We start from the raw sequence: 12,050 nt of genomic DNA, 5'->3' as shown, positions 1-12,050 counted from the left end.
CACACACACACACACCCCACCATCCGCCGCGTCGGCTACGCAACGGCAACCCCCCTTTTTTCAACATCGACGCCACCATGCAAAATCAATTAATCGTAGTAATGGTCATATCCCTGCTGTTGTTGCTGTTGCTGTTGCTGCTGTGGCCAGCCGCCCGGTGAAGTTCTCATTCTCCGCTCTGTTGGTGCCCGACGTTAGTGAACAGGCATCATGGCAAATGCATGTTGTGCGACGGAGCCTTACCTGCTTCAAAGTCACGCCACCTGCGCATCGTAATCTTGCTGCTATCGAATTCACCCTCGTACTCCAGGCCCGCCTTTTTGGTCTTTTCGCCCGCCGTCTTGCGCGTATCGCCCCAACTGAAGTCGTCAAACTTCCAGAAGGCATATGTCGGGAGCACAAAGTTCCAAACGGGCAGTGACAGCAGATAGACGAACATCCAGGCCACGTAAGACCACCGGTGAGCCGTAACAATAATCAGGACTGCAGGGAGACCGAGAATGAGCGCTAGAAGGACAAGGGGTATCACAGGAGCCGCCGTGTGCTGCACAGCCGCCTTGATGGAAATAGCAACTAGTCGCCGTTAGCAAAAAACAAAAAACCAAAAAAACACGCGATTCAGGGGGTAACAGGCTTACTTAGGTAAAACGTAAAGGCGATGGCGGCGGGTAGAACAAGCGTGCCCATCAGCTCAACGAAGACGACAAACTGCATGCTGAAGCAGAAGGTGCCACACAGATCTCGCACTAGCACAAGCTCCATCAGGTTGTGGATCGTACTATTGATCCATCGTCTACGTTGTGACAGCAAGACCTTGAACTCGTCCGGTACAGTGGTTTTGCACACGGCTTGCGGCACAAAGACTTGCTTGCGCTTGGGAAATGTCTTGAGCATCAGCGTCGACAGATAACGATCCTCACCCAGCAGCAGCAGATTCTTCTTGTGCAACGTATCCACCACGTTTTCAGAGTAGTGCTCGACAACGTCGGGATTAGCGAGAATCGGCACCCAGTAGTTTTGGCCGCCCTTGGGTGCCTTGATGCGGTACATGCAGAAACAACCTGGTAGACAAGTGACACCGCCAAAGACCGACTCGAATGACTTGGCCATATGGTGCGAGATGAAATATCTAACGTGGTCAGTGGCGCAAATGGTAACACATATAAAACAGCACTTACTCAAACACCTGGATCATCGAGACCCACGAGTCGCGCTTATTGGCAATCTTGGTTTCGCCGCAGAGTCCCATGATATCTGGATCTTTGACCATGGCTGAGATCATGTGCGTCAGACTGTCAGGGAACACCTTGGTGTCGGCATCCACCATGAGCACAATCTCGTAGAAGTCGGGAGATATGCCAGTGATTTTCCAGATGCCGTTGAACATTTCAAACTCTAGCTCCGTCATACGCTCGTCAAACATGACCTTTTGCAGGAACGACATGAGGATAATCTGACTGTCTCGCTTGCCACGGTTACCGGGCTTCGACTTCTTGGCCTCGTCGGGGGTACCAGATTTCACAACCAGCATCATCGGAACACGTTGCTGCTTCTCAATGGGGATGCGCGTCGTCTCGCCGTAGTCGTAGAAGCCAGAGTAGATCTTAGCCATGTTGTGTCGCTTGGAACCGCTCGCAACAGCCACGTACGAATACGCCTGGACCTCGTGAGGCAGTACGGCGTGGTCCTTCATCATACCAAGGCAGACTTCTGGTGTCGTCATGTCTTCTCCGTGTCCCTTGATCATACCGTCGCAGATGACAAGAATCAGCTTGTGGCTGTTTGGGTAGTCGGTCGTGGCAATCGAGTCGAGGGTAGTTCGCAGGCCTTCTGGACCCTCGGAGTATGCCGTGACCAGGCAGATGGCGTGAGCCAGTGGAAAGCCAAATGGCTGCCACTCTGGCGGGGGCTGAGGGACTACGGCTTCGTGCGTAAAGCCCGAGGGCCCAGAACCTTCGAGGCTAGAATACTGGTTCGTTTCAGTGTTATTGGAAAAGTATAAATCAGAACCAGACTCGTGGGTGCTTTGTTTTCCATCCGTGGGAAGTGTGTTGTGGCTGGCATTGATTTGCTTGTACATGGTGCCGTTGGATCCCAGCAGGCGAGAGGAGGCGCTTTGGCTCGTCATGGTAGTGGGCGGGGCGCGCATCTTGGTATTCTTATCCACAGAGTAAGGGCTGGTGAACCTGGACGTGGCCGGCAGGAAGCTGCCACGTTTTGCGCTCCGTTCCGAGCCAGAAGCGGGCTCCATGAGTTTTGGCGGGGGGCGGTAGATGTCCTCACTCCAGTCTTCGATCTGCTGCTTTCGCTGCTTGGAGTCGACGGGGCCGAGGGATGTCTTGGAGGCAGCAAACTTCTTACTGATGAACCACTGGAATATCAAGGCAAGAATGAACTTGGCAATGACAACGGCCAGAATGAAGACGAGCGAAACGTAGAGGACGACCTTGGAAGCGATGCAACCAATGCTCTCCGTGTCGATGGAACCGACTTTGATGATTTCACCCAAGCATTGCATGACCTTCTTGTCGTAGTGCGAAGAGTATGCGCGCGTCACATCCACACCACGGACGGCTGGGTTTTGGCGGATCTCCTCGAAGATGGGGGGCGTATTGATTTGAGTCGTGTTGAACCAGTCCAGCAAGCTAAGGTCCAGCACATCGCCGCCCCACACCATGAGGCTCCTTGACGTGTTGCGGATATCGTCCCAGGTGAAGTAGACATCGCCAGAATGGCGCAGACTGTAGAAGGCCCGGCGAGCCGGGTCCGACGTGTGGCACTGGTAGCCGTTGTACTCGAGAAAGGTCGTGTTGGGCTTGCTGGAGCCGTCCTGGTTGAACAGCCGGCATGGGAAATACCAGGCCAAGTCTCCGCTGGGCGTCGAGGGGATGCCCGAATTGGGCTTTTCCGTGATGAGGCCCTTGCAGGCGCCATTGACGTTCTGGAACAGAAAGCTGGCATCCTGGCCGCCGTGCTTCTCGGGCAGGTCGAAGAGGACGTTTGCGTTTTCGGGGATTCCACGGGCGCGGGGGTGTTTGGACTGGGCAAGATCGTAGGCTTGGCCGTGAATGATGAGATATCCATTGCCCACCTCATTGGTGCGGAGGCGAGCATTGCCGCCGGCGGGGCAGACGGTCTCGGTAAAACCAAACGTGATGTATCCGACAAAGGTGCAAATGACCAGGATGATGCTCACGAGACCAACCTTTTCTCGCCAGGCGCGCTGCTGGGCTCTGGCGGGCTTGCCGAAGCACTTGAGCAGGGCGCCGGGGCACCAGAAGGTGATGATGGCACAGTAGACATTCCACAGGCTAGGCGGGCGCAACTTGTCCTGGTCCTTCTGGCGCTGCTTGTGGCGGGCGTCGGCCGTCTTGCTGCGCACCATCTTGCGCTGCACCTGGGGCTCGCCGCCGTCGAGCGGGGCCTCCTTGTCCGTGTAGGGGCCGCCAGAGACATTGCGCAAGTGTGGCGGCTTGACGTCTGTGCTGTCTGAGCTCACCGTCTCGGACTCGAGATTGTCCTCGAGAATGGGGTCGTTGCCGGTGGTCGAGGGCTGGACATGCATGCGCTGGGCGTGCTTGCGATAGTGGTAGTTGGGATGGCTGGGGTCCATTCGCTGGCGCTCCGGCCTGATCAGACTGCGCTTCCTGCCCAGGGCGGGCGCGGCAGCGGTGTTGTGCGGGCCCCGCATAATGGGGTCGCGCTCCATGGCCACGGGGGTGCCGCCGGGCGAGGGCAGCGGCTGGGCGTAGGCGTCGGCATCGGTCTTGGAGGGAGTGCGGTCGTAGGCGCGCGAGCTCTCGAGGTCCGATGTGCGTCGGCGGCGGTGTTGAGAGCTGCGGTGCGAGTGTCGTCGCTCGCGCCGGGGTGACGACGGCTCGGGTCGCTGAGGCATCGACATGAGGTCAGCAGTGCAAACCCAGCTGCTGTCACACAGGCAGGTTGCGGGGCGACCGTCGGGCCCGGAAGAATAAGCGCAGCGGGCTTAGCAAGCTGCCAGCTGCGCGCGGCCGCAGAGTGCGGTGCGGTGCGGTGCGGTGCTGCGATGCGCTGGTGAAGCGATGTCGAGGCGATGTTGAGGCGACGGGCGGTGGGAAGTGCAGGGGTGGCGGTGGGCGGGCAGGCGGGCGGTCGCAGCGGCTCTGGGGCGATGGGCGAGAGGGCCGGGGCGGGTCGAGGCGGGCAGCGAGCGTGTGTGTGTCGAGCGAAGGTGAGGGCGAGGGCGATGGACGATGGGCGACGGACGGCGCAGTACACAAACACACAAACACACAAACAGACGGCAAAAGATGGGGCAAGCGAGCGGCGACGACAGCAACGAGAGAGAAAAGCCGGCGGACCCTGGGCGGATAGTTGTTGCGAGGTCAACAGCCTCCACCAACCTGGCATGGCATTCGGCGACTAGGCGGGCAACGCACCCCTGCTACCACCACCACCACAAGCCTTTGCTGCTGCTGCCCGCGAATCCCATGGCGAGCCGTGTGCTATTTCCAGCCTTGCCTTGCCGTGCCGTGCCGTGCCCTGGCCTGGCCTGCCCACCCCCGGCCGCTGGGGGCGACCAGGGGGGGGGCGAGGCGGTTGTTGTAGTACTTACTGTAGTGCTATAAGCGACGGCGCAGCGCCTGTGTTGTTGCTGAGCGACATGTCGCCATGCCGCCATGCCAGGCCTGTATTGTTCCCCTTGCACTGCGACTACGCCCACACCGGCCGCTATGTCTGCTGGCGGCTGGCTGCTCGTCGGCGCGCCCCTGCAGACCACCACCACCACCACCTCACCTGGAACGCTGGGTGCATTGCTCCCTCGCCGCACCGTCAGTCTGTCCTTTTTTCCCACCATGGCCGTGTGGCCGGCGAAACACGTCTATCGGCGATGGGGTGCAGCGCGACGCAGCCCAGTGCAGCTACCCCAGGGCCATGGTAGCTGCGTATCGCGGAGGGAGGCCGTGTGCATCCGCCTTCACAATACGGGCAGATCTGCACTAGTATCTGTCCCCAGTGTACGTATGATGCCATCCCCAGCGCTGACAGCACAGCGCCCGCGCGTATATGTACACACACACATACGTACATACATAGACACACGCACGCAAACGGACTATCGAACTGGTGGAACGGGCCTTCAGGGCCCTCGTCCGTGTCCCGTGCTGCAGCTCCACCCAAGTATTGGCATGTCCAAAGCAACGACTCGCACTCAGCCGTGGCGTTTGCCACATAGCCGTTCACCACCTGCTAGCTGCTAGCACTGCAAATGACCCAGGGGCTGCTCCACAAGCGCCGTGGCCAGGCACCATACTATGCCCGCACCAACACCACGTGCCGTGCAATATTCGGCGGGTGCATGTGAGCCTGTTGCCGGAAACATGCACACCCAGAGAGAAGAGAGAGAGAAAGAGAGACAAAACAACGACTCGCGATAGCCGGCTCGCTGATGCTCCGCGCCGAGGCAAGACGTCATCCATTCACTCACTCACGTCGTCCACGTTGACGTTGCCTGCCCCTGCCAACAATACTTTCTAGTACTATCGCTATACAGTGCATGCAGCCTTCTCCGCATCCGCTCAGTCGTTATGGCCCGGTGCAGAGTCTAGTCCCCTCACCCCTCACCCCTATCCGATCCAGCATCCATAGTGCTCGTGTTTCATGGTCACACACCACTTCGCTTGCTCAGCAAAGCCGAGCACTGCCGCCTGGGGCTGCCTGTCCTGCACCTGCACCACCACCACCCACTGCCTGTCCAGAAAAGTCGTTCGCCGCCATAACGTGGGGCCTCATAAGTCTTCAAATGGCCGCCATGTGCTTGCCCGCCGATTTTTTCCATTTCCTTTTTCCTCGTGCTCGCGCGCACCAGCTGCCATCGCCCTGCCAAACACGCTCCTGACCTGGACAACTGCACACGCCTTCGCTCTCTTGCTCGCCCGTCCGCCCGCCCGCTCGTCCGCCCTCTCTCTCGCCCTCTCTCTCTCTCTGCCTCCCTCGCCGAGCCGTCTCCAGGGTCGGAGGCTACCGAGCGCGCAGAGTAACCTGGACCCTTGGAAATCACGCTTGCACTTGCGTGTCCACGGGTGAGTCTAACCGCCCCCGGGCCCCCCCGTCCTTGAGATCTTCAGTCCAGGGTACGGCATCCTGTGCTGGCTGCTGCACAAAATCCTCTTGCGTCCTGTCATACCACAGTCGGCACACTGACGGAGACTGGCAGAGAAAAAAAAAAGCCCGGTACACCAATAGACACGGCCCCTTGCTGCGTGCAGCGGCTGCGCGGATGCTGGCACTTTGAGGGGGCCGCTTAAGGAAACCACTTTAGACCCCCGCCGCTACACCGAGTCAGGGCATAGAGGCGGACTTAAGACTGTCTCCAGGCATCTCACGAAGAGGGCCTAGACGGCACAATTTCGAAGCCATGCACGAGACCACTGTGTCGACGCCGCCGCCATTGAGACCTCTGCCTTCTGTTCCCCTCGACCAGGAGCCCTACGCCGCCACATATAATTCCCACCATCGCAAGCCCGCGCCACCCGCCGCCGCCGCGCGACTCCCTTCCATACCCTCGCTCAACTTTGACAGCCATGATGAGACAATAACCGGAGGCCGTGATTCCAGACAGTCAGGCTCCTCCCTGGCTCAGAGTTCTGACGGCCATTCAAGAACTCCGTCAAGAGACGCCTCAGAGTCGGGCGACGCCCGCTATTCCCTAGGCCCAATCCCACCCACCCAAGACACGCCCTTCCGACAGGTGCACACCAACGACGGCTCGTACGGGAATCGATACTCTCACACCGCCGCCATGGAAGTTGCCACCGCACAGGATGAGCTCGGTCATGTGTACACGCCCCGAGAGCAGTACCAGTCTGGCCGCCTCCCAGACCACCCGACCCCGCCTCCCGCCACACATTCATCCCGGGAAACGGCGCAATCGCCTCACTCTGGCTCGCAGCATTCCTCAAACAGCAATAGCATACGCCATCTGCGTGTCCACAGTTACGGTCAAGAAGGCCCGTTGCAAGTTCCGCGCACCACGGTCCCCAGGCCTAGCTCCGCATATACTCTAGGCTCCGAGCTCAACGGACGAAACCGTCAAGAGTCCAATGGTTCCCCGAACCACTATGCCCGCCAGTTCTCAGGAACCCGCCGCTCACCAGACGTGCGACCGGAATCTTCGTACATTGACTTGACCAATCTTCCATACAACCAGCAGATTGCGCCCGTGGCCAACTTTGGCAATACGGGCCTGCGAGGCGTTGTGGGGCAGAATGCTTCGCTGCTCGACGAGAAGAAGACGCTGGAAATGTACCGGGCCAACGTCAAGAAAACCCAAGACAGTGCAGTGCAATACGAGTTTGCCTTGTTCATGATCCAGGTTGCGCGCGAGGTCATGGCGACAGAGGGCGCCAGCAACGACCACGGCATGTCCTCGATCGATCTGCTTAAGGAAGCGCGGCAAATCCTCCAAAAACTCGCCGACCGCAGCTATCCGTTTGCGCAATACTATCTTGCAGATGGATATGCGTCAGGCCTGTTTAACAAGGACAAGCCCGACCATGATCGGGCCTTCCCCTTGTTCGTGGCTGCCAGTAAGCACGGGCACGCTGAGTCTGGCTTCCGTACGGCTCTCTGCTACGAGTTTGGGTGGGGTTGTCGTAAAGACTACGCCAAGGCTGTGCAGTTCTACCGTGCCGCTGCATCGAAAAATCACCCTGGGGCCGCGACGCGTCTTGGCAAGGCTTGTTTGACGGGCGATATGGGGCTTCAGAACAAGTATCGGGAGGGTGTCAAGTGGCTCAAGCGAGCCTCGGAGTCGGCTGACTTTCAGTACAACGTGGCTCCTTACGAGCTGGGCTTACTGCACGAGACTGGCTACGGCGACGACATCTTCAAGGACGAAGTCTATGCGGTGCAGTTATTCACGCAAGCAGCAGAGCTCGGCCACCCACTGGCTGCTCTGAAGCTCGGAGAGGCCTATGAGCACGGCCTGTTGCGATGCCCCAAGGATGCTGCACTCTCGGTACACTACTACAACTGCGCCGCGCAAGCCGAAATTCCCGAGGCCATGATGAACCTCTGCGCCTGGTGTCTGGTTGGTGCCGAGCCGGTCCTGGAGAAGGACGAGAACGAGGCGTACGAATGGGCAAAGAAGGCTGCCGGGCATGGTAAGTGCAATCGAGTCATGCACATGTCGAGACTGCTGGCTAACAGAAGCAGGTCTTCCAAAAGCAGAATATGCGTGTGGATACTTTACCGAAATGGGCATTGGCTGTCGACGAGACCCTCTGGAAGCCAATGTCTGGTATGTCAAAGCTGCCGATTCCGGAGACGAAAGAGCCAAGCAGCGCCTCGCAATCATCCAAGCTGCAGCATCTGGGCAACCTCCGCCTCAAGTTCGGCCGCAACCGCAGCGGCAGAGTTCCGGAAACTCGAATGACAAGAGCAAACTCCGCAAAGAGAAGGGCGGGAAAGAATCCAAGGACAAGGATGAAAACTGTGTGGTTATGTAACGAGGCAGCAAGTGCTTCGCTGGTGCGTTGGTCACCGTGTTTCTATACCCGATTTGCATGTGTGTGTGTGTGTGTGTTTTTTCTGCATAGGCTGAGGTGTTACGACATCATCAAAACATTGTCCAAGGTTTTTAATAGGCGGCTGGGGGATCTAGGGTGTCTGGTGCATTTGTTGCGTATTGCATTTTGGATCTGAGCGGCAAAATACCCTACCAGTCTTGGCGGGAGCATGTTTGGTAGTGTTTAAAAGACAGCATGCCCGGAGCACATGGTGTTGCATAGAGATTGAAGACCAAATTCAAAAAAAGGTTATTGTCTGTTCAACGCGGGTGCTACCGGCTTTTGGGCCTGCACATGGCATGCGCCCTCGTGACGGTGCGCCAACAAGGCCGATTGGCCAATGGCTGGGGCCTTGTCTTACGTAATGTTGAACCACCACAGCGTCCGCCCTCGACGCCTCGACCGCGTCAATGCCCCATTCCCGCGGTACTCGACGCGCGCCGCCCATGCGCATGGCCCAGTTACAGCCCGTGGGGTTTGCGCCTGCGAGATGGACGTGCATGTGCATGCGACGAGCATGAGGCGTTGACGATAAGACTGATGGCATCGTCTTGGCATGCGTCGCCTGGTGGAGTCGCTTGTTGTCGCTTTCCCCAGCCCGTGGCTAGCCGCTAATACCGAAAGCATACCATGCAGGTTCGCGGCTCCACATGTCTGCGTCGGACTACATTCGTAGGGCGTGGCTTGACTGACCGACTGGCATTGATTCCGACGGGGTTGGATTTAAACGCAATGCTCCCATGACATTTCGTCCGCACTCTGCACTTGCCCTCGATACCAGAAGCCGCAAGTGGAAGCCATACACACAATGTCACCGCCCTCTGCAGTCGAGGTATCAGCCACTTCGGACACATCCGGCGTTACCATTCCCAATCCTCTCACGGCGCCTGTGCACAGCAACGAGATTCCTGCCAGGAGGAAGAAGACCAGTGCCGCACAGTGGGGTGTAGCAGCGCCATCCGACACTGCAAACTTTAGACTGCGGTCGCACGAGCACAAACCAAAGGCCAAGTCATGGCGCCGTATGTTTGGTCTGAGCTGGACGTTGCGTGCCTGCTGGCTAACTGGGACCCAGACATCTTGACCCACGAGGCCACTGTTCGCAAGGGCAACTCTCTCAAAGAGGCAGCCAAGTATCTCGGTACACCGGGCATTATTTCTCTCGGAGGCGGACTGCCATCCAGCGAGTACTTTCCCTTTGAAGAGCTCTCCGTCAAGGTGCCTAGGGTTGGCCACTTTTCCGAGGCCGAAACCAGAGAGTCCGGCGTGACGGTTACGGCAGGGAAACACGACCTCGCCGAGAACAAATCCATCTTTGACATTGCTACCGCCTTCAACTACGGCCAGGGCTCGGGCGCAGCACAGCTCCTGCGCTTCATGACGGAGCACACGGAACTGGTGCACGACCCGCCATATGAGGACTGGAGGTGCACCATGACGGTGGGAAGCACATCTGCCACTGACATGGTGCTGCGGATGCTCACACGGCCCGGCGACGTGATCCTCTCCGAGGAGTACACATTCTCAGCTTTTGTCGAAACCGCCCGGCCAATGGGTGTGCGCGTGTGCGGCGTGCCGGTTGACAGCGAAGGACTCCTGCCCGCCGCCATGGACACACTGCTTTCCAACTGGGACGCTGCCGCTCGCGGCGCCCGCAAACCGCATCTCCTCTACACGGTGCCCACAGGACACAACCCCACGGGCGCAACGTCGAGCGCCGAGCGCCGCAGACAACTGTACCAGGTGTGCCAGAAACACGACGTGCACATCATCGAAGACGAGCCGTACTACTTTCTCCAAATGCAGCCCTACACAGGCCCCAATGCGCCCGCCGTGCCGCCCCCGTCGTCGCACGCAGAGTTCCTGCAGTCGCTCGTGCCCAGCTACCTGTCCATGGACACGGACGGCCGCGTCATCCGCATGGACTCGTTCTCCAAGGTGATAGCGCCTGGCTCGCGGACAGGCTGGATCACGGCGCCCGCAGACGTCGTCGAGCGCTACTCCAAGCACGCCGACGTGTCGACGCAGAACCCGGCTGGTATGGCGCAGCTGATTCTGTTCAAGCTGCTCGACGAGCACTGGGGCCACGCCGGCTACCTCGACTGGCTGCTGCACATGCGCATGCAGTACACGCAGCGCCGCGACTTGATCCTCGCTGCGTGTGCAAAGTACCTCCCGCGCGACGTCATGTCGTGGAAGCCGCCCATGGCCGGCATGTTCCACTGGATGCAGATTGATTTCCGCAAGCACCCTGCGTATCCGGAGAAGACGATTGAGAGCATCGAGGAGAGCATCTTTCTGCGCGTCATCAGCCATGGTGCCTTGGTCATGCGCGGCAGCTGGTTCTACGCCGATGCCGACGAGGAGCACAACACCCTGTTTTTTAGAGCGACGTATGCGGCGGCTCCCGGGGAGAAGATTGAAGAGGGCATTAGGCGGCTGGGCGAAGCGGTGAGAGAGGAGTTTGGACTGGGCGAGTATGCAAAGGAAAGCTAGGTAGGAGGAGGGGCTTTGCACACTTTTTTTTGGTGTAGTAGCCCAAGATGAGAAAGACGTCTGTTCAGATTTCATGCTACTGCCCCCCAGCCTTGACAGTCCTGAAGCCTTTGACTGATCATCGCCGTTTGGTATTCTTACATGTAATCGATACATCGAAATTCCGCGTCGTGTGTAGAACACCCTCCTCTCCTTTGTGCCCGTCCAACGCCCTGATGTCCCCGCTCCGTTCATAGTAAACGGACTTTGATCCTGGATGGAAGCAAGCACCTCATTCATTTACTCTTGCTGTTTCCTCATTCTACTGCCAGGGGCGCTGATCTAGTTGATAAAGTTGACGCAGAAAAAGTGCAGCAGTAAGCTTCCAAAGACAAAGTCGGCAAAGGCACGCTCATGCGAGATGCTCTCGAAATGCTGTTTGTTCTCCTGGTTCGTCTGGATGCGCAGCGAGGCCGTGAGCACGAATTGACCGACTGTTGCGCTGAAGCCTGAGAGGAAGGCGTTGAAGGGCTGGAAACACATAATCTATTAGCATACATTTCTCTCACCATATTTCTTTTCCACCATCTGTCTCCTCGCAGCAATTGGAAGGTGTCAAAGACAATGACATGAACCTCTCCTCTCTCAGCAGCGCGAGATGAGCTGGAAGAGGTGGTGGGGAGGGGGGGGAACAGCGAGAGACGTACAAAGTTGCCAACTAGAACCACATAGGCGAATTGCAGCGCGCCGACCGCCATCAGAAACACGAGAAACACATCCAGCAGCTTTGTGCGCTGCGGCGTCTTGGAAACGTATTTATCCCATACGCCCTGCACAATGGCCGGGGCACTCGTGTTGCTGCTGCTGCTGCTGCTTGCCTTGGCAGCTCGTGAAGGCGTCGACGACCGAGCGCTTGAGTCGGCGGAACGTTGTTTCGGCGCCATATTGGGGGATGCGGGAATTCTGTTTGGGATACAAGGAGCGTGGGGGCGGCGCGGAGACGAGGGGCGTTGGGTGTTTCTGGTG

General features: G+C 58.4%; 4 protein-coding genes across 4 annotated transcripts; 2 read left to right on the top strand and 2 right to left on the bottom strand.

Moving 5' to 3' along the window:
• Positions 1-21: 21 nt before the first annotated feature.
• Positions 22-4,051, bottom strand: SETTUDRAFT_131153 (glycosyltransferase family 2 protein). The gene is made up of 4 exons (XM_008027798.1): positions 1,179-4,051; positions 639-1,129; positions 244-573; positions 22-178 (listed from the first exon to the last, which is right to left on the bottom strand). The coding sequence occupies exons 1-4, from the start codon at positions 3,899-3,901 to the stop codon at positions 90-92; spliced, it is 3,633 nt and encodes a 1,210-aa protein (XP_008025989.1). The 5' UTR covers positions 3,902-4,051; the 3' UTR covers positions 22-89.
• A 2,346-nt stretch (positions 4,052-6,397) lies between these two features.
• Positions 6,398-8,489, top strand: SETTUDRAFT_39506 (uncharacterized protein; the record flags this gene model as incomplete). Its single annotated transcript, XM_008027715.1, has 2 exons — positions 6,398-8,144; positions 8,197-8,489. The coding sequence occupies 2 exons, from the start codon at positions 6,398-6,400 to the stop codon at positions 8,487-8,489; spliced, it is 2,040 nt and encodes a 679-aa protein (XP_008025906.1).
• An 868-nt stretch (positions 8,490-9,357) lies between these two features.
• On the top strand, positions 9,358-11,045 carry SETTUDRAFT_109831 (uncharacterized protein; the record flags this gene model as incomplete). Its single annotated transcript, XM_008027797.1, has 2 exons — positions 9,358-9,571; positions 9,625-11,045. 2 exons carry the CDS (start codon positions 9,358-9,360, stop codon positions 11,043-11,045), a joined length of 1,635 nt encoding a protein of 544 aa, XP_008025988.1.
• Positions 11,046-11,366: 321 nt separating this feature from the next.
• SETTUDRAFT_110043 (uncharacterized protein) lies at positions 11,367-11,968 on the bottom strand (the record flags this gene model as incomplete). Its single annotated transcript, XM_008027796.1, has 2 exons — positions 11,367-11,555; positions 11,732-11,968. The coding sequence occupies 2 exons, from the start codon at positions 11,966-11,968 to the stop codon at positions 11,367-11,369; spliced, it is 426 nt and encodes a 141-aa protein (XP_008025987.1).
• Positions 11,969-12,050: the final 82 nt, after the last annotated feature.

The sequence above is a fragment of the Exserohilum turcica genome (genome assembly GCF_000359705.1).
Source record: "Exserohilum turcica Et28A unplaced genomic scaffold SETTUscaffold_20, whole genome shotgun sequence".
Lineage (NCBI taxonomy): Eukaryota > Fungi > Ascomycota > Dothideomycetes > Pleosporales > Pleosporaceae > Exserohilum > Exserohilum turcicum.
The sequence above is the reverse complement of the archived record's forward strand: the minus strand, read 5'-3'. Positions and strand labels throughout refer to the sequence as shown.

Excerpts from the sequence above, each read along its gene's own strand:
- SETTUDRAFT_131153 (XM_008027798.1), bottom strand. The coding sequence starts at position 3,901 with ATGTCGATGCCTCAGCGACCCGAGCCGTCGTCACCCCGGCGCGAGCGA. Across the intron at positions 574-638 it reads CGCCTTTACGTTTTACCTAA|TTGCTATTTCCATCAAGGCG; the intron begins GTAAGCCTGTTA and ends AACGGCGACTAG. Across the intron at positions 179-243 it reads GTGGCGTGACTTTGAAGCAG|AGCGGAGAATGAGAACTTCA; the intron begins GTAAGGCTCCGT and ends GGGCACCAACAG.